Source organism: Oncorhynchus gorbuscha, linkage group LG06 (genome assembly GCF_021184085.1).
Source record: "Oncorhynchus gorbuscha isolate QuinsamMale2020 ecotype Even-year linkage group LG06, OgorEven_v1.0, whole genome shotgun sequence".
In the NCBI taxonomy this organism is placed as follows: Eukaryota; Metazoa; Chordata; class Actinopteri; order Salmoniformes; family Salmonidae; genus Oncorhynchus; species Oncorhynchus gorbuscha.
The window spans coordinates 16,857,359-16,877,577 of NC_060178.1; the positions used below are offsets into that span (position 1 = coordinate 16,857,359).

The 20,219-nt window shown below is 42.5% G+C and overlaps 2 protein-coding genes across 4 annotated transcripts in view; one reads left to right on the forward strand and one right to left on the reverse strand.

The window, feature by feature from the left end:
- LOC124037616 (voltage-dependent calcium channel subunit alpha-2/delta-4-like) overlaps positions 1-4,763 on the forward strand; it is an 87,573-nt gene extending 82,810 nt beyond the window's left edge. For 2 of the 3 annotated variants that reach the window (XM_046352493.1, XM_046352494.1), the window contains 6 exons: positions 54-106; positions 256-311; positions 1,635-1,655; positions 1,902-2,019; positions 2,303-2,501; positions 2,754-4,763. In XM_046352493.1, the coding sequence (XP_046208449.1) occupies positions 54-106; positions 256-311; positions 1,635-1,655; positions 1,902-2,019; positions 2,303-2,501; positions 2,754-2,855 (549 nt within the window). In that variant the 3' untranslated portion in view covers positions 2,856-4,763. The remainder of the gene's footprint in view (positions 1-53; positions 107-255; positions 312-1,634; positions 1,656-1,901; positions 2,020-2,302; positions 2,502-2,753) is intronic. The other variant, XM_046352495.1, reaches the window with a different exon arrangement.
- Positions 4,764-5,471: 708 nt separating this feature from the next.
- On the reverse strand, positions 5,472-20,095 carry afg3l1 (AFG3-like AAA ATPase 1). Its single transcript, XM_046352496.1, has 16 exons — positions 19,837-20,095; positions 19,473-19,554; positions 19,130-19,206; positions 17,852-18,001; positions 17,567-17,638; positions 16,465-16,589; positions 16,042-16,312; positions 11,051-11,188; positions 10,678-10,831; positions 10,344-10,451; positions 9,992-10,117; positions 9,790-9,900; positions 8,822-8,937; positions 7,281-7,481; positions 6,550-6,744; positions 5,472-6,086 (listed from the first exon to the last, which is right to left on the reverse strand). The coding sequence occupies exons 1-16, from the start codon at positions 19,963-19,965 to the stop codon at positions 5,862-5,864; spliced, it is 2,280 nt and encodes a 759-aa protein (XP_046208452.1). The 5' UTR covers positions 19,966-20,095; the 3' UTR covers positions 5,472-5,861.
- Between the last annotated feature and the right edge of the window lie 124 nt (positions 20,096-20,219).

The following is a 20,219-nucleotide window of genomic DNA, read 5'->3' on the forward strand; positions in this document are numbered from 1 at the left end:
CTCTGTATCTCACTCTGTATCTCTCTCTGTATCTCTATCTCTCCTTCCTGTAGCCTTTCTATGGCCTTGCTGCAGTGATTAAATGGTTCTTCTCTCACATGTTGATGTAAGTGTGAGATGTACTTTTCAGGCTGAGTTTATGAAAAATGGTCTGCATATGCTGTTTGTCATCACTCTAGTGTAATGTTGTTTTGAACTGAACTGAATTGTTTTTGACACTTCATTTTCTCTCCCAACAACTCTGCTTCTGTACAGGTTCTTACTGGAGTTCAACTTCTGTGGGCTGTGGCACTCGGATTACGTTGTAGACGGTAAATGCTCTCAATACTTTATGTGACAAAGGCCATTGCAAAGAGGTTTGGATACATTCTTGTGGAGGTAGTGTCCTACACCAACTTCAAATAAAATCTAAATTGATTGGTTGCATACACAGATTTACAGATGTTATCGCAGGTGCAGCAAAATGATCCACCAGTGCAGAAATACCTGGTAATATAAAATAAAACAATACACACATAATCCTGAAAAATAAGAAAGTAAGAAATATCAGAAGGAGCAGTCAGAGACTGGAATATAAATATATATATATACAAATAATGGTGTGAATAGACAGTATGGACAGTATATGAATAGAGGTGTGTACAGCAGTAGTTATATAGGATGAGCCTTGAATAGAATACATTATATACATATGAAGTGGTAAAACAGTATGTAAACATTAGTCATGTGACCAGTGTTCAATGACTATGTCCATGGGGCAGCAGTCTCGAAGGTGCTGGGGAGAGTACCAGGTGGTAGCCGGCTAGTAGCAGTGACTATGTCCATGGGGCAGCAGTCTCGAAGGTGCTGGGGAGAGTACCAGGTGGTAGCCGGCTAGTAGCAGTGACTATGTCCATGGGGCAGCAGTCTCGAAGGTGCAGGGGAGAGTACCAGGTGATAGCCGGCTAGTAGCAGTGACTATTTCCATGGGGCAGCAGTCTCGAAGGTGCAGAGGAGAGTACCAGGTGGTAGCCGGCTAGTAGCAGTGACTATGTCCATGGGGCAGCAGTCTCGAAGGTGCAGGGGAGAGTACCAGGTGTTAGCCGGCTAGTAGCAGTGACTATGTCCATGGGGCAGCAGTCTCGAAGGTGCAGGGGAGAGTACCAGGTGGTAGCCGGCTAGTAGCAGTGACTATGTCCATGGGGCAGCAGTCTCGAAGGTGCCAGGGAGAGTACCAGGTGTTAGCCGGCTAGTAGCAGTGACTAAGGCTAGTGGTGACTGTATAACAGTCTGAATACATGTTTGTGCTTTCATATACATTTGATGAATCATCCTGCCATTTTCATACCATATCTCGTGGTTCACAATTCATTTTCTCTTCATCCAATTGCTTTCTCCCAACCATTTCTCTCATCCAACTGCGTTCTCCCAACCATTTCTCTCATCCAACTGCTTTCTCCCAACCATTTCTCTCATCCAACTGCTTTCTCCCAACCATTTCTCTCATCCAACTGCTTTCTCCCAACCATTTCTCTCATCCAACTGCTTTCTCCCAACCATTTTGTCCCCCATGGCTATCATTTGTCTATATGCCATCTCCATGGTGAATGGTGCCCCTCCATCTCCTATCCTCTCCACCTGGATTCCCAACACAGCCAAGGCTGGCTACCATACATGTGAGTAGAGCTCCACAGCTCTCGGATGGGTGCTTACTTCTTTGTAGGAAGTGTGTGTGTGTGTGTGTGTGTGTGTGTGTGTGTGTGTGTGTGTGTGTGTGTGTGTGTGTGTGTGTGTGTGTGTGTGTGTGTGTGTGTGTGTGTGCGTGCGTGCGTGCGTGCGTGCGTGCGTGCGTGCGTGCGTGCGTGCGTGCGTGTGTGTGTGTGCACGCACATCTTTGAAACAAACAACTTTATCCTCATTAGCCCATAAAGCAAAGAGGACAGACGCGTTGCAGCCCTGTGACACAGAGTACCCTGGCTTCATGTTAGACAACTCCATCAAAGAGACCAACAGCCTCCTCAAATGTGGACGCTGTCAGAAGTAAGAAACCTCCTGAGTCAACTCCACAGTGGTGGCGTCATCTTGTGGCCATGATACCTACCTGCAATTATCTGAACTGCATTTTGACAACATATTTTTTCAATGTATCCACAATGTATTGATAGCTGAATGTGTTGTGTTCCATAATGGAATGTTAAATGAATGTGTTGTGTTGCAGAATGTTTGGAGTGATGTTACACAGAGATACTAAAAATAAAACAAAGTGTTACCTTAACATGAAATATAATTCTATAGTAATTGAACTTAATATTTTGTGTGGCAGGATGTTTGTGGTGCAGGCAGTCCCTGACAGTAACCTGGTGTTGATGGTGGTTCAGGCGGACTGTGACTGCTCCCGGCAGTACTCCTCCATCACCCTGGAGCCCAAAGAGGTCAAATACAACGCATCAGTCAAGTGTAACAGGATGAAATCTCAGAAAGTCCGGCGGCGCCCAAAGTCCTGCCATGCCTACCATCCTAAGGTCAGCCATCCTCCTCCTCTCTTTTTAGCTGGTTGTATAATGGCATAATATTGACTTCATTACAGTTGCATTGCAGGCATGTTGAAATTGAAAGAGAGAAGTGTTTGTTCAATTTAAATTTAATTCAAGTCCTACAGATAAATAGTCGAAGTAGAATATTGTGTCAATCAATATAAAGCAGTAGAGGTGAAGTCACAGCAGTTTCCATGACGTTTTGTGTTAATATTGAAATGGTCTTCTTGATGATTGTAGGAAAATGCCAAGGACTGTGGAGGAGCGTCAGAGATCAGCCTATCGGTGGCGCTCTTCTTGGCTTCTCTGGCTACCTCATTGGCCCTGCGCAGATGGACTTAACCAGGCTCCATCTCTCTTATGGCCTGTGGTTCTCCGATGGACATGAGAATGTAGACTAAACAATCTTAACATTCCGTTTTTGTACATTTTCTAAAAGAACCTATAACTAGGTAAATAACCTACTAACACAGTAGTTCAAGTCAACTCTGGAGTAACAATAAAAGGGCTATTTTCTCATGAGACTCCTTTTCCCACACCGATAGAGAAAGAAACTAACCAGTCCTAACAAATGCCTCAATTTCTTTTGTACGAGCCATAGGGTATGAGTTTGTGGACATGTGAATCGAAGGGAGAGACTGTTGTGTTCATGGAGACACTGATATGGTAGAACGATTTCAGCCCTCTACTGGGCAATCCATCTTAGTGCAGACTGAAGGACAACCACCCTGACAACCTCACTCAGCTGGAGAACTGTTGCCATAATATGTCCATCAACAGGAAAATAGAAACATTTTCTCATATCTCATTTTTATACACAGTAACATTAAGATGTACAGTGTTGACACTGTTGTTTTTTTGTATGTTGAAATGAACTACCGTACCAAAACTTTGTGCTACAAAAGAGGAAGGAATATTCATCTCTAATTTATAAGCAATAATGTATGTCGTGACACTGGTGATTTGAATGGAACATGCTGGTGAACAATTCCCGCAGAACTGAGGTGAGATCTAGTGTAGTTCATGATTAATGGTAGCATGAAGCTTTATGAAATAATTGTCAGGGGGAGGAGACTGTTAAACAACAATAACCTACTGTCAAATGTGTATCAGAACATTACATTGTTTTCTGTCTTATTCCCAACCCCGCTGGACACAGGTCTCAATACAATCCGTATCGCCGTAGTCCAGCGCTCCGGTTGAGCTGACATATGCAGCCTCCTCAGAAGTGGGAACATTGCCTTTAAATTTAAATTGCGCTATAGCGACAAATTATGGCGATACGGATTGAATTGAGCCCATAATTACATGAGAAGCTGAGAGCAGCACAGGATCATCCAGAGCAGCATCATCAAACCCATTTTATTGGTCACATACACGTGTTTAGCAGATGTTACTGCGGGTGTAGCGAAATGCTTGTTTCTTGCGCCGAAATGAGGGGTTAAGTGCCTTGCTCAAGGGCACAACAGCAGTAGATGGCACCAGAAATTTTTATGCCAGCATCCCTCTGGCCCAGTTCTTCCCTGTAAACTTACAAGCTCACTGTTGGTAAACATTATGATGTATTTCAATATGTGAATCATTAAAACGATCTGCATATAGTAGTTAGGACCACATGTAAATGAGATGCCATAGGTGCTTTGAGACATTGAGGAATATTACAATATATTGAATATTGGTATATTTTTCATTGTTGTCCCCTATAAGATCTAGACCAATAAGAAACTGATAAAGAAGGACATTTTCTGTGACGTGCAAATGGTTGGTGGCAGTTGGAACTGGAAACACCGATACTGAGAAAATTCACCACTGAATTTATTTATCAAACAAAAACATGTTTTATACATTGTAGTATAGCCATTGCTTTCGTGCACAGAATCTTTTCTCTTTAATACAAATGGAAAAGCGCTTTCTGTCCATCCCCGGTAACTGGAGAATAAGAGGTTGACTGTATAGTAACAGGCAAACTTACCTTCAGTGCACAATCCAAAACACCAACTACAGACAACCACATTTTAAACAAAATGTATTCAAGGTTATTACATCAGTAATTCTAAAATGTTGGACATCTTCAGTGGTGATCAGTAGTAATGACAGAACTTCAGTATACTGGAAATCCTGAAATATCTAGGGGGACAATTTTCACAAACCTATGATAAATGTAGTTGAATATATTGCTTTAAAGTGAGGTAGCAACTTCCTGATTCACACATATCACCCAATAAAATAATTTGTTTACATTTGTGTAGAGATGTATGCTACTAGCGATACTGTACATCAGCAACAGCAGATTACTGGCTCAGCAGAACATCTAAAGCTCTGTTTATACATGATTCCAACTTGCGTCCTTTGTCCTGCTCTTGTCTACATGTCCTCAATCAAAACACATTGTGATCCGATTGTGATCAGATCATCCTGCCCACACATTGTGTCTGAATATCTTGCAAGTGTAGACAGATCTGGACAGAGAAACCATTTAAAATAATTATTCTGCCCTCTAAGTGGCATCATTGACTGGTTAGGTTTTACAATAAATATTATTTAGAAAAGATAGCTGTGAAAACATTTGCATAAAAGTAGGAACAGGACATCTGGTCACAATCCAGAAACAGTGGATGGCTAATAGACACATTTCTGGAAATACGGGCACAATCGGAATGTAGACAAGATCAGGAAAAAGGAACCATGTTTAGCACCAGGTATAAACTGGCCTTAACACCACACTATACAGTTGTAGTGTGAGGGCTTAATCACCAATTACCCATGCAAGGCTGAGAGATGGAAGAGGCAGTGCACATTTCAACACATCTAGGAGAGTATATTTTTATCTTTCTGCCAGTAGCATTTTGATGAACTAGGATATTAACATTGTTCATAACCAGCACCTTTATGTCATTGGTATATAGAGATGAACGTTTTGTTTTGAAATGTAGCATTCATTTGTGGGAGGGAAAGAAATACAGTTGGGAGGAAGCCCCTTTTATTGAAATAAATAGCTGAAGATATCAAAACACGAGGCAAATGTACATGATTCAGTTGACAAAAGTATTTATGTGGAGAAAGAGAACACATGCAACTCATAAAAAGATAAAATCTCTCAAACACAATGTGTCCACTGTCCATTAAATTAACCTTTGAGTACCATGAGGCGCACCTCCAATATGGCCAATAATAAGGCATTGAAAGATTTGCATTCTGATTGAAAGTTTGTTTTGCACTCAGATAAATATGTCCGGGGGCAGTGTGCTATGCTAAGTCACCCAACCCTCCTCTCTGCCTAGGCTACATGACTGGTGTGTGCTAAGACAGAGGTTGGGTTAAGAGGTTGCCTGTCACCGTTTGTGCTGCCTATTGGGCCTGTTTCTCCTTGGCTGTGTCCAGCTCCTCAACTAGGTCCCCTCTCTCCTGGTTCCAGTCCTTCAGGCCCTCTGGCAGACTGGTGTCCTCTTCAAAGCTGCCTGTCCCCTCCACAAACTCCTCATAGGTTGACTTCTCCTCAAATGGCCGTGGCCCCAGCAGCTCCAGCATGTCTGCCTTGTCCAGGACCTCCTTCTCCAGGAGACGCTTCCCCACCTGGGGTGAAGAGAGAGGAACGGTGGGGTCCCAGTGACATTCATGACACAGGGTGGACATGATAAAGAGCCAGACAGCAGCTAGGGCCTACTACATTTCTGTTTGATCTTAAAGCTGCCATCCTTAATGGTGAAACGGTCACGTACTTTTTCAGATATTACAACAAAGAAGTTATTGCAAACCATCAACACAGTTTTTTCCTCATCAGACATCATTGCACACACAATAGAAGAGCACAATATGTACTGCCATCATTTTTTTTTACCATGCTGCACAACACTCCTCAGCTCTGCTACAATAACTACGGTGGTGGGGTGGTCAGTGGTGCCGTTTCCCCATCTTTACGCCCAGTAAGAAAACTAAATATAGACGGGTGTGCCCTTGACAATCGAGCAGGACATGAAAGAGTCATCTGAAAACCTTAGAACTACGTGATGTTCACTTAGGTCAATGCAATTCTCACCATGTCCACGCACTCCCTCTTGTCCACAATCAGCTCCATGGTCCTCTGATAGGCGCTGTCCACCAGGTCTCTGACCTCCTGGTCTATGAGCTCTGCAGTGGCCTCGCTGTAAGGCTTCTCCATCACCATCTCCCCTTGCCGAGGAAGGTCAAAAGACACCTGGCCTACCTTCTCACTCATCCCAAACTGCACTATCTGGAGACAGGAAGAGATGTGGGGATCAGAAATACAACAGGTACTGTGAGATAATTAAGCCATAAGGCCCGAGGGGGTGTGGTATATGGCTAATATACCATTGCTAAGGGCTGTTCTTATACACGATGCAACGCAGAGGGCCTGGACACTGCCCTTATCCGTGGTATATTGGCCATATAACACAAACCCCCCGAGGTGCTTAATTATAAACTGTTTACCAACGTAATTAGAGCAGTAAAAAATAAACGTTGTCATACCTGTAGTATACAGTCTGATATACCACAACTATCAGCCAATCAGCATTCAGGGACTCAAACCATCCAGTTTATAATAGACAGTAACATTTCCTAAGACAAACTTCTATCAACACTGTTGAATAGTAACCATAGCTTTTTTTAACCATCGATTGTAACTGGGGATTCATTTTCAAAGCTCTGGGGATTCATTCTGAAGGGTCTGAGGCTGAAACGTTAGCTTAGCTATCAATTAAAGTGCAGCGCTTGAACTTTCCTCTGAATGCCATACAGTAAGGGTACCTGTGCGTAGGCTGACTGGGTGACCTTCTTCAGGTCGTCCTGGGCTCCAGTGGTGATCTTCCCAAAGAAGACATGTTCAGCCACACGTCCTCCCAGCATCATACACATCCTGTCAAACAGCTGCTCCCGTGTGTACAGGTACTGCTCCTTGGGGAGGTACTGGGCATAGCCCAAACCCTTCCCTCTGGGGATGATGGACACCTAGGGGAAGAGAAAAGGGACACATGGCATTAGAATAATGACAGAAAAGCAACTTTACAAATCCTGCTCCTCTAGATCACACATGCCACATCTTTTAATCTCATTGTATCAACACGTGGTTGAATTGTGTTTTTAAATGATCAAATAAATCATATCAAATCATATCCAAACATTTCCATCAAACTCACTCCGCAGGAGATCCTCAATGCAAAGAGAAAAATATGGAGCTGAACCTGCAGAATGTGATTTGTCAAATGCAGAATGGACATTTGATTGAATTGGGCCATAAAGCAACTCATGACGTAAGCCTTAATGTCCACACAAAGAGACCGCTATGCCTGCAGACTGCTATCCGTCATGGGGACCTAGTTTGCTCTCTTGACTCATAGTTACACAGTAAAATGAGCTCTAACAGTTGTCCCATTCTCCTACTGATTCCAGTTGTTTCTTCATTTCTTTATTTTGGGGATTTGTGTGTATTGTTTGCTATACTGCACTGTTGGAGCAAAAAATAAGCATTTCTCTGCACCGTCGATAACATCTGCAAAATACACTATATACACAAAAGTATGTGAACATCCCTTCAAATGAGTGGATTTGACTATTTCAGCCACAAGCCGGAATGCCACCTGCAAGCCAGGCCTAATCACCCGACATCCGTGCCCGACCTCACTAATGCTCGTGGCTGAATGGAAGCAAGACACGGCAGCATTGTTCCAACATCTTGTGGAAAGCCTTCACAGAAGAGTGGAGGCTGTTATTGCAGCAAAGGGGGGACCAAATCCATATTAACACCCATGATTTTGAAATGAGATGTTCGACGAGCAGGTGTCCACATACATTACATGACCAAAAGTATGTGTACTCAACCAATAACTGATTTATGCAATTAAGACAAACATACTCATTTTGGGCCATGTCAATTTTGAAACCTAAATGTGTGTTAAACCCATGCATGAGAATCAAAGTTATTATTTTAGAACCCCACTCAAATCCATTCAATATCCCCACTTTCCAACCTGTGATCCAGTTGTGTGACAGACACAGTCATTGACCCGTCTGCAAGCCAATGTCAGAAACTGTTCAGTATGACCATGTGAACAGTACTGCAGTGGGACTAGGATGATATGTATACTATTTCACACCTGGGATGTATAAGATGCGTTGAAGGTGCTGCTGAGCTGTCTGTTGTGTGCAGTGTCAAAACTGCACTATGAAAGTCACATGCAAATGTGCTAGTAATGTGCTAGTAAAAAATATATATATTTCTCTGGTTAGCAACCCCCAACCAAACAGCCAGGTAAACAAAACCGGACCTTTAAAAGAGGGAGTTAATGTACCTTCAGCAGTGGGTCAGCATGTTGCAGGAACCAACCCACTATGGCGTGGCCAGCCTCATGGTACGCTACAGTCTTCTTCTCATTGGGCTGCAGAACCTGGGTCTTCTTCTCAAGACCTACAGAGAGAGACAGACAGCAGGGTTATATCTCCACCATTCTATTGCCATCCACACCTCACCTCGTCCTAAAGATTGGACATTCACAACAGTGTTCATTTTGTCAGCTATTTTAGATTTAGTTGTTTTTTTTGTGTTCGTATCTATGACTAAAACACCTTTAAGTCCCATTTTAGTAATTTCATCCTTCTTATTTTTTAGTTATAATCAGTTGACTAAAACTCTGGGACAATTTGTCTAGTTTTAGTCCTTTTAGTCACATATTAGTCAGTGTATTTGTTTTACTTTCAAAGCCTACACGAAAGCAAGAGACGGTAAAAATGATTGTTTCGAATTTAAGCTAGTTACAATTGAAGTAACTAGCTGGCTGCCCATCAGTTCAAAAGATTGACGAGTGACTGAATGACTGCCTGGGAGCTGTGTGGGAGAGCCGGGCAGATCGGCTCAATCGGATCACGCAACTGACCTTAATTCTGCCAATGAGAGGATTGCATTAAATACTTGGCATACATGCTTATGATTGGACTAAACATATGAAAAGAAGCTTCCCATTGGGCACACACTGGTTGAATAAACATCGTTTCCACGTTGACTCAATGTGGAATAGACACCTGTGCACAGTTTATGTCCAATAGTCAAGTGGATTTCTCATCTCGTCACATTTTTGTCAACTAAAATGAAAACGAATGTTAGCTTTTTTTCCCCCATGGCGTCTCATCTCGTTATCGTCATTAGTTTTCTCAGGGAAAATAGGTTGTTGAGAAATATTTATTGTCATAGCTATAGTTGATTTAATTAACACTGATTCACAAAGCTGAGATAACATAATAATACAAGGACATTACAACCCACCTCCAATGACCCTGTCGATGGCCTGCTCAAAGTGTTTCCCTTCCACATGTGGGTTGAGATGTCTAGCAGCGATGAGGGCTGCCTCGTTACACACGTTAGCTATGTCGGCTCCTGGTGAAGACAGGAAGACAGAGAGGATGTTTCAAAAACATTCACATGATAATCAACATGGCCATCTCTCACACAGAGCAGCTCAACTTGCCTGTGAAGCCTGGTGTGGCGGCAGCCATCTTCCTGGCCAGTCCGTCTTTGTCCATAGCAGGGTCCAGTTTGATGGGCCGTAAGTGCACTTTGAAGATGGACGCCCTGCCTTTGATGTCAGGTGGGCCTGAAACATGGACATGTATTGGATTTCATGAAAGGCTCATTTAGTCTGCTGATTAGGAAATTGTTATGTATGGGTTATAAATGTGTTATGAAATCCTTAGATTTACATAAAGTCTTACCGAATGGGTCGTACTTCTCAATATGAATATCAATATGCTGTATGTTGACATTTCACTGAAATTACCACAGCACAGCCTGAACTCCAGTTCCTTCGAAAGACTCCATACCTATGTAAATCTGCCTGTCAAATCTGCCAGGCCTCATGAGTGCAGGATCCAAGATGTCTGGTCTGTTGGTGCCAGCCAGGACGACCACGTTAGTGCTGGTGTTGAATCCTAAAACAAAAACACTAGGGAATTACCCTCACAGTATATGCATTACAGTTCATTAGGTAAACATTATAGAGTAAAGCAGAAAACTACAGCTTTATAACAGATGACATCATAGAGCACCATTGTCACATAATAACAGTTATTATTTCATAAATAGGGGACACCTATGAGATTAACCAGCAATATGATAGAGAGTGTGATAGTTTGCGATCTCATTTCTCATACTCACCATCCATCTCCACTAGCAGCTGGTTGAGAGTGTTCTCCTGCTCGCTCTGGCCACCAAAATTCCCCCCGCCCCTCTTGCGACCCACGGCGTCTATCTCATCTATAAACAGAATGCAGGGAGCGTTCTTCCGGGCCATGGCAAACATGTCTCTCACCTACAGGGGGGAAACAGTCATTACTAAGTCTCTAAAACATTTTAATTCACATCCTCACAGTAAGCAATACATTTCAAGTAAAATAGATTATCTATGTGGTTAGATAGCTAGTAGATACCGCCATTTTCAGCTATGATCTAAATTGCACATCATGTGATTTGAAAACGGATGTTATGGAGTCAGGTGCAAGTGTTCCCTCTGGTTCTAGTGTGAACTCACCCTGGCAGGCCCAACACCCACAAACATCTCCAGGAACTCAGAGCCGTTGACAGTGATGAAGGGGACGTTGGCCTCTCCTGCTGTGGCCTTGGCCAGCAGGGTCTTGCCTGTGCCTGGAGGTCCAGAGAGCACAGCACCCTGAGAAAACACAGCACAACACAACACATGAGATTTTAAATACCAGTATAATGGAATGTTCATTTCTCATAGGGTGTGAAAAGACAGCAAACTACATCTAAAATTAAAAAGCATTTTCTTCCTACATTGAAAGGTATTTCATGACTAGTATGACTGCTGGGCTGTTGTCCCATCCCTTAACTTTGGGATCTTGGTCCCCAGTAGGGTTGAGCGGAATCCAGATGTTGATATCGTAATACTGTCCTTCTCTCATCAAGGGATTTACGGTATTACCGGTTTAGTACAGAAGTGTGTGCATTTTTTTTTTAAATACACTAAAAAGCCCATTGGGTGTCTATTATCAGAATGCTAACAAAATGTATCACAAGTAATAGCGAATAGCAGAAATGTGTGGAGTCGCAAGGACAATGGCCTTCCGCTGGGGCAATGGCCTTCCGCTAGGGCAATGGCCTTCCGCTGGGGCAATGGCCTTCCGCTGGGGCAATGGCCTTCCGCTGGGGCAATGGCCTTCCGCTGGGGCAATGGCCTTCCGCTGGGGCAATGGCCTTCCGCTGGGGCAATGGCCTTCCGCTGGGGCAATGGCCTTCCGCTGGGGCAATGGCCTTCCGCTGGGGCAATGGCCTTCCGCTGGGGCAATGGCCTTCCGCTGGGGCAATGGCCTTCCGCTGGGACAATGGCCTTCCGCTAGGGCAATGGCCTTCCGCTAGGGCAATGGCCTTCCGCTAGGGCAATGGCCTTCCGCTAGGGCAATGGCCTTCCGAGAAGAGGGGGAAAAAGCAGACAGGCCGAGAACGGAGAAGAGAAAAAAACCGCAAGGAATTCAAACCTACAGATAACTCATCCAAAGGGATTTGACTTCTCAAACACAGCAGAAAGCTAACAATATGGATGCCCAGTCATCCTTCTTTACTCAGCTACTTACTTAGATAACTAGCAAGTTAAACTTAGGTGTCGCATTGACGCACAATTCTATGATAAACATTGGAAATATGATGGCCATGCATAGTTTGTGCAAAAAATACCTTGCTTTTTCATAGTAAGCTAATTTACTTGTAGCGTTGCACTTCTGTTGTCATCTTATGAAAATTCAGCTATTTTCTGCACTAATGTATTTCCTATCGTTGCACGTCTCTGATCACTTTATTGAAGCCACAAAACAAACACTTGGCTTCATTATAAAACGCGACCCCTGTCAATACACAGCTGGACTCCCCTGCTCCCGCTTTCACCCGTTGTACTATTTACAAACAAGTACGTGACTGGCTCAACTGTTCAGGGAACTATGGTAAGCTTCAAAATGGAAAATAAGGAGACAGGTGAAATGTAGAACACAAATGTGCTTTTTCACTTAACGTATTGCACAAGTTGACTGCAGGTATTTACTTAAAGAGTAGATATACAAATATAAACATTTAATCAAATAGTTTCAACGGTATTGAAAAACCATCCCATGGCTATTTCCAAATACACCAGTAAATACACCAGTATACAGTATACTGCCCAAGTCTAGCCCCCAGGTCCTTTTGGGATCTTTGCAACCAGGTCCAGGTACTAATGTTGTACTAATGTTGTCCCTAGGGCTGGATGATATGGACAAAATATCATATAATAATACTTTTGAAATTTTAAGACAGTATGATCGTATTTGAAGGGATTTTATGTTTAAAATATTAAAAGTTCTCAATATGCTTTATGAGTAGTTTATGACTCTAGGGTGGCAAATAAGTTATTTTAAATGGGGCTTTCTCCACTTATACTGTTCAATCCAACTCCAAACAAAAATAATAATAAAACAAATTAGCATTGATCAATTTCTACATTTCCCGCACTTGTATTATAATTTCCGCACTGTGCAACACAGCATGATACTAGAAAGAAAATATAGGTAGGAACCAAAGTGTTGGTCAGTGTTTCCAGGTGACCTTCATTAGATGTTACATTACATGTTTTCTAACTTCATGTCGCTAGCTAGCCAACATATTCATGCCTCGCTTATTCCTCTCTGATAAGAAACAGTTGCACAAACATGCTTATCTACTGTAGGCCTTCACCAGCACTGGTATCAGGCAGTATTAGCTAGCTACATTTGCACTGACACATAGTATAAAATATTTTTTAAACTAACCCAAGATAGACCAGAGCAGGTTGTTTCCAATGGGAGCAAATTAATCATAATGGCCAGAATGCAATCCGCTATGCAAACTGGTTTCTGAGCTGGTTATGGGTGCACCTCAGCCACGCTCAAGGTCCTAAACGACATCATAACCACCATCGAAGAGACATTACTGTGCAGCAGTCTTCATCAACCTGGCCAATGCTTTCGACTCTGTCAATCACCACATTCTTATTGGCAGACTCGACAGCTTTGGTTTCTCAAATGATTGCCTCGCCTGGTTTACCAAATACTTCTCTGATAGAGTTCAGTGTGTCAAATCGGAGGGCCTGTTGTCCAGACCTCTGGCAGTCTCTATGGGGGTGCCACAGGGTACAATTCTTGGGCCAACTCTCTTCTCTGTATACATCAATGATGTTGCTCTTGCTGCTGGTGAAAATCTGATCCACCTCAACGCAGATGACACATTTCTGTATACTTCTGTCCCCTCTTTGGACACCGTGTTAACTAACCCCCAGACACGCTTCAATGCCATACAACTCTCCTTCCGTGGCCTCCAACTGCTCTTAAATGCAAATAAAACTAAATGCATGCTATTCAACCGATCAGTGCCCACACCTGCTCGCCCGTCCAACATCACTACTCTGGACGGCTCTGACTTAGAATACGTGGACAACTACAAATACCTAGGTGTCTGGTTAGACTGTAAACTCTCCTTCCAGACTCACATTAAGCATCTCCAATCCAAAACGAAATCTAGAATTGGCTTCCTATATCGCAACAAAGCATCCTTCACTCATGCTGCCAAAGATACCCTCGTAAAACTGACCATCCTACCGATCCTCGACTTCAGTGATGTCATCTATAAAATAGCCTCCAACACTTTACTCAACAAACTGAATGCAGCCTATCACAGTGCCATCCGTTTTGTCACCAAAGCCCCATACACTTCCCACCATTGCGACCTGTACGCTCTCGTTGGTTGGCCCTCGCTTCATACTCGTCGCCAAACTCACTAGCTACAGGTTATCTACAAGTCTCTGCTAGGTAAAGCCCCGCCTTATCTCAGCTCACTGGTCAACATAGCAGCACCCACTCGTAGCACGCGCTCCAGCAGATATATCTCACTGGTCACCCCCAAAGCCAATTCCTCCTTTGGTCGTGTCTCCTTCCAGTTCTCCGCTGCCAATGACTGGAACGAACTGCAAAAATCTCTGAAGCTGGAGACTCATATCTCCCTCACTAGCTTTAAGCACCAGCTGTCAGAGCAGTTTACAGATCACTGCACCTGTTCTTAGCCTATCAGTAAACAGCCCATCCATCTACCTACCTCATCCCCATACTGTATTTATTCATTTATTTATTTATTTATTTATCTTGCACCCCAGTATCTCTACTTGCACATTCATCTTCTGCACATCTACCATTCGTGTTTAATTTGCTATATTGTAATTACTTTGCCACCATGGCATATTTATTGCCTTAACTCCCTTATCTTACCTCATTTGCACTCACTGTATATAGACTTTTTGTTTTCTTTTGTTCTACTGTATTATTGACTATGTTTTGTTCATTTCATGTGTAACTCTGTGTTGTATGTGTCAAATTGCTATGCTTTATCTTGGCCAGGTCGCAGTTGCAAATGAAAACTTGTTCTCAACTAACTTACCTGGTTAAATAAAGGTGATTCTTATTTTAAAGAATAAGCAAGGAGGTGGGCAGCATTAGCTAGTGAGATCCTATTGGCGCATTACACAATTTATTTGCATATTTCCGTTAAGGAACACCTACTCTGCAGTGCGGGTGTGCAATAAGTCAATTTGCACTTGCACTCCTCCTAAACAACGTCATTTTTAGAAACTTTGGCAAAGGGTAAAGCCTACAAAACTTAGTCCACTCTGTTAAAGATTCTAGCTCAGTTGGTAGAGCATGGCGCTTGTAACGCCAGGGTAGTGGGTTCGATTCCCAGGACCACCCATACGTAGAATGTATGCACACATGACTAAGTCGCTTTGGATAAAAGCGTCTGCTAAATGGCATATATTATTATTATTATTATTATTAAACAGAAAACTGTATGGTGATCAAATGTTTCATAGAATTTGCAGAATGTCAGTGAATGTCCATCTCACTCCATCTTCTCCCACTGCTGTCCACTGGGCTTTCTCTCATCACCATATTTGGTAGTGAGTGGAAACGCCACTTGGATGCTCCACATTTATACATCCGATGAAAGATCTGGCTCATCGTTCCCTCTGTGTTAGCACATTTAGCAAGCTAGCTAGCCATCCAACTAGGTATTAGCTAATTATTTTAGCAACACCTTGCTAAGAAAACAAACTAGCAGATAGTAGTTTGCAGACAGTAAGATACACAAACTAAGTGTATAGAACGCTTGTGGTACTCAGCATGTCCCCAACATCGGAGCATCCATCTGACCATGCAGAGTGAACGGCAAGAAAGTGCTTGTGACTCCGTGATCAAGCAACTGCTCTCTCCTTAAGTGACAGGTGGCATGGTTTGATGTGTTTAGCGGCATGTAGCAGTTGGAGGAGAGAGAGAGAGAGACAACTCAAGAAGCAAAACAGAGTCAACTATAAAAACTGACAGTACACGTGCCAGAGTAGCGCATCACATTTAACAAAAACCAAACATTGAAATACCATTATAGAAGGTAAAGTAAATACCGGTATATGGTAACATACGGTATACCGCCCAGCCGAGTTGTCCCATCCCTTACCTTTGGGATCTTAGCCCCCAGGTCCAGATACTGCTGGGGGTTCTTCAGGAAGTTAACAAACTCCAGAATCTCCAGCTTGGCCTCCTCACAGCCAGCCACATCCTTGAACTTGGTGTTGATGTTGTCCTTCATCATTTTTGCTGTTGATTCGCTCATGCTGAAGGGACCACCTCTTCCACCCCCAGCGCCTCCTCCCATTGGTCCCCGCCGCAGGGTGAAAAGCAGGAAACCAATCAACAGCAAGGTTGGAATCATGCTCATCATAAATGACCTGTAGGAGGAAGGAAAATTGTAAAATGATGATGACAGTCAGTTAAAATGTTAGCTTGTACATGAAATTGGACATATAAAACAAAGCTCAGAGTGAGAAATAGTCTAGCCCTATTGAAGCATGAATACGTGTGTGTGTCGGCATTAACTCACCCATCACTCTCGGAGTTGTACATGACAGCTGCCCTATGAGAAGGCTCCAAGCCAAGCTCGTGATGAGCTGCCTCCAAGTTCCTCTCGAAGGTGTCCACACTACCGATGTTAAACCACACATAGCTCTGGGGAAAGACCACCAACACAACAAGTCAATGGATACTCTTTACCACTAGAACCTTTCAGCCTATCAGTACCGGCTAGAGAATGTTGCCGAGTGTCCCCTTTTAGCATATGCATGAAATGCATATTAACCTGGAAGGTGCGCAAACATAATCCCCAACGCTTGATATAGAGTGCATAAACTATTGTAAAGGATTAATTGCATGACAAAATATTTGTGGAAATATATCAATAAAAAAAATAACAATAGTTATTTGTTTAGATAGAGTCAAGGACATGTTTTGTATAATATAATAAGTCCTAGAAAAAAACATAGGCCTGTAGCCTATTTTAGTTTCCCTTACAATCAAAACATTAGTGTAATCCACTTAATAAAGTTTATTTGTAGATTTGATTTGTAATAAGAGTTATAGTAATTATTTACATTCAGTTACAGAGAATGGTATCAACCTGCAAGGTTAAATGATTTGCTGCTGACAAATAGACAAAACACAAACTCATCAATACACTATGTTTTTTCTAAATTAAATCAACCTCTTCACCCTGCTAATCATTAAGTTAAGCCTCATTTAAATTGCATTGTGAAGTAAGGTGCACAATTATCCCCCATTCATCCATTTGGCATTAATTCAGTGAGGAGAGAGACACACATTAGCCCCTGGCTGGGTACCAACATCCTACAGCACATTGGTGGGTTGAGAAAAAAAGTCATGGGGAAAAAGGCTCCACAAACACAAAAGTTTTTCATTTCTAAATTCTGACAAATGAACAGTAAACTACAAACACTTAGAAAAAGTCAGGGAAGGAATAAAAAATAAAATGTCAGCGGCCGTTGGCTATGGAGGTTCAAGTGTTGTATTCACAAAAGACTAACTTCCTCATTTAATCAAGCCTACTGAAAGCCCTTATTCACACAGGCATGAACATGAACCCATCACGAGTCACTGTTCCGATTCCAGAGAATGGAATTTTCACCTACCGCATCAGCCTCTGCTCCTGGTACTAGAATGACTCGGACATACTGTTTGTTGACAACCTCTAAACGCTCAACCTGTGTAGAGAACAGACAACCCATAAGGCCTATTCTTGCAGTGCACAGACAGCAACATACAAAAAATATATATATAACAAAATAATGGAAAAATAATAATTCTGTGTCTGAGCAGTTACATCACCTTGGCATTATGATTGTACTAATAAACAACATGTATTTCTATAAACAGTATCTCTATATTCTTCACTGAATTGTTGTACTTTGTCTCACCATTCCTCTGCCAAGGTAGCGTTGGACAAAGTCCTTCCAAGTGATCTCCTTGCCTGTGTCTCTGAATTGATAGTAGAGCGTGGCAGAGGATATCCCAGCTAGTACCACTGCCAGGGCACGGAAGTCTTTCTCATCCCATGGGATGTCACCCTAGAAAGGCAGAGGAAAGGTCAACATGTTGAGGTATCTGCATCCAGTGCCATAGAACGTCACACACACATATATACCTACCTACCTCAATCACTCCAGTACCCCTGCACATTGAGAATGGTACTGACCTGTATATACACTAAGTGTACAAAACATTAGGAACACCTGCTCTTTCCATGACAGACTGAGCAGGTGAATCCAGGAAAAAGCTATGATCCCTTATGGATGTAATTTGTTAAATCCACTTCAGTCAGTGTAGATGAAGGGGATGAGACAGGTTAAATAATTATTTTTAGGCCTTGAGACAACTGAGACACGGATTGTGTATGTGTGCCATTCAGAGGGTGAATGGGGAAGACAAAATAGTGCCTTTGAATGGGGTATGGTAGTAGGTGCCAGACCCACTGGTATGAGTGTGTCAAGAACTGTAATGCTGCCGGATTTTTCAAATTCATCAGTTTCTCATGTGCATGAAGAATAGTCCACCACCCAAAGAACATCCAGCCAACTTGACATAACTGTGGGAAGCATTGGAGTCAACAAGGGCCAGCATCCCTGTGGAACACTTGACACCTTGTAGAGTCCATGCCCCGACAAATTGAGGCTGTTCTGAAGGCAAAAGGGAATGTAACTCAAAATGAGGAAAGTACAGTAATGTTTTGTAAACTCAGTGTACTTGCATTCTCGTGTTTCTTCATCTTATCTCGAATCGCTTGTGTTTTCTTCTATTTTTTATGATCTATATTATTACTGCACTGTTAGGAAAGTTACACCTGCTGTATCCTGTGCAAGTGGCAAATAAACTTTTAACCCACACAAACAATACCACCCGCTCCTTGATTTGACATGTAAATACCTACATGTACATATTACCTCAATTACCTCGACTAACCTGTGGCCCTGCACATTGACTCTGTACCGGTACTCCCTGTATATAGCCTCGCTACTGTTATTTTATTGTTACTCTTTAATTTTTCTTACAACTGCATTGTTGGTTAAGGGCTTGTAAGTAAGCATTTCACTGTAAGGTTGTTGTATTCGGTGCATCTGACAAATACAATTTGATTTCAAATATCCCTCATAGAATAGGGTGTAATACTATATAGACAGACCATTCACATCACACACCTTCTGCATGCGGCTCCACCAATCTTTCCCTCCTCCTCTTTTCCCTCCGCCTCCACCCGATTCCTTCCCTTTACCATCTGCCAATCAAAAGTGAATGACAGCATTAGGTCAGTCCACTCCAGGCAGACACTGTTGGTTAGAGCCCAGGAGCATCATCTAGGTTGGCAGATCTAGTCAGGGTAACCTAGGTTAAACCCTTGGATCAATATTCCCCTTGAGGAGATATCACTCAGATAACAAAATATTTTTCATTCGACTGCATACCACTAACATTTGCCTCTATAGCACTGCAGTTCATGATTTTATGTAACAGACACTTCTAGACATGTCTCTTGGGTCTTACCTTTTGGCGGCTCAGTGGAGTACAGTAGTCCATGAGATGTAAAGATTCCATCAGATGACAATAACTTACTTTGAGCAAGCCTCTGAGGAGGAAAGCATTAACATCCGGATTATGGGAAAGAGTTTGATTCATAACTGGTTGTGTAGCTAGCTAGCTAACAGCTAACTTGGCTAACTAGTTTGTTGACCTAACGTTACTGCACTGCCTAGAAGTAGCTAGGCTAGCTAACTAACTAATATAGGCACACAGTTCTGACAGCACAATAACAGTTCTAGCCATTGTTTGTGTTGTATAGAACTAGCTAGAATGGCTAATTAGTTTATGCCTAATTTTAGTTGGCTTAACGAACACAAACCAACCTTACCCTGACCGTGGAGCCACGATAGCCAGGCAGCACAAAGAAGTTCCTTGACACCGAATTGCGTACACTTGCTCTCACTGCGATCCGTAGAGACAAAGCAGCCGTCGAGAGAAGCCCCAACATTTGAGCCATTCTCCCGCTGGCACTTGCCCTCCACTCCTTGAAAAAATATCAAATGTTCTAGATATTCTGTCTTCTTACAGTTCATCAGTGTGACAGTGTTGGATAACAGCCACAGTCATTACATACAGCAAGAATGTCAAAGCAAGACCACTAAGGACCCCAATAAATTGACCAAAATTATGCCTGACAATCTGGATTGGAATGGAAATGTTTTTCCGTTGATTCTTAGGATATGGTCAACAATTGCATGTAAAATATAAATA

Excerpts from the sequence above, each read along its gene's own strand:
- afg3l1 (XM_046352496.1), bottom strand. The coding sequence starts at position 19,965 with ATGGCTCAAATGTTGGGGCTTCTCTCGACGGCTGCTTTGTCTCTACGG. Across the intron at positions 17,639-17,851 it reads GCTACCTTGGCAGAGGAATG|GTTGAGCGTTTAGAGGTTGT; the intron begins GTGAGACAAAGT and ends TTCTCTACACAG. Across the intron at positions 16,313-16,464 it reads TACAACTCCGAGAGTGATGG|GTCATTTATGATGAGCATGA; the intron begins GTGAGTTAATGC and ends TTCCTCCTACAG.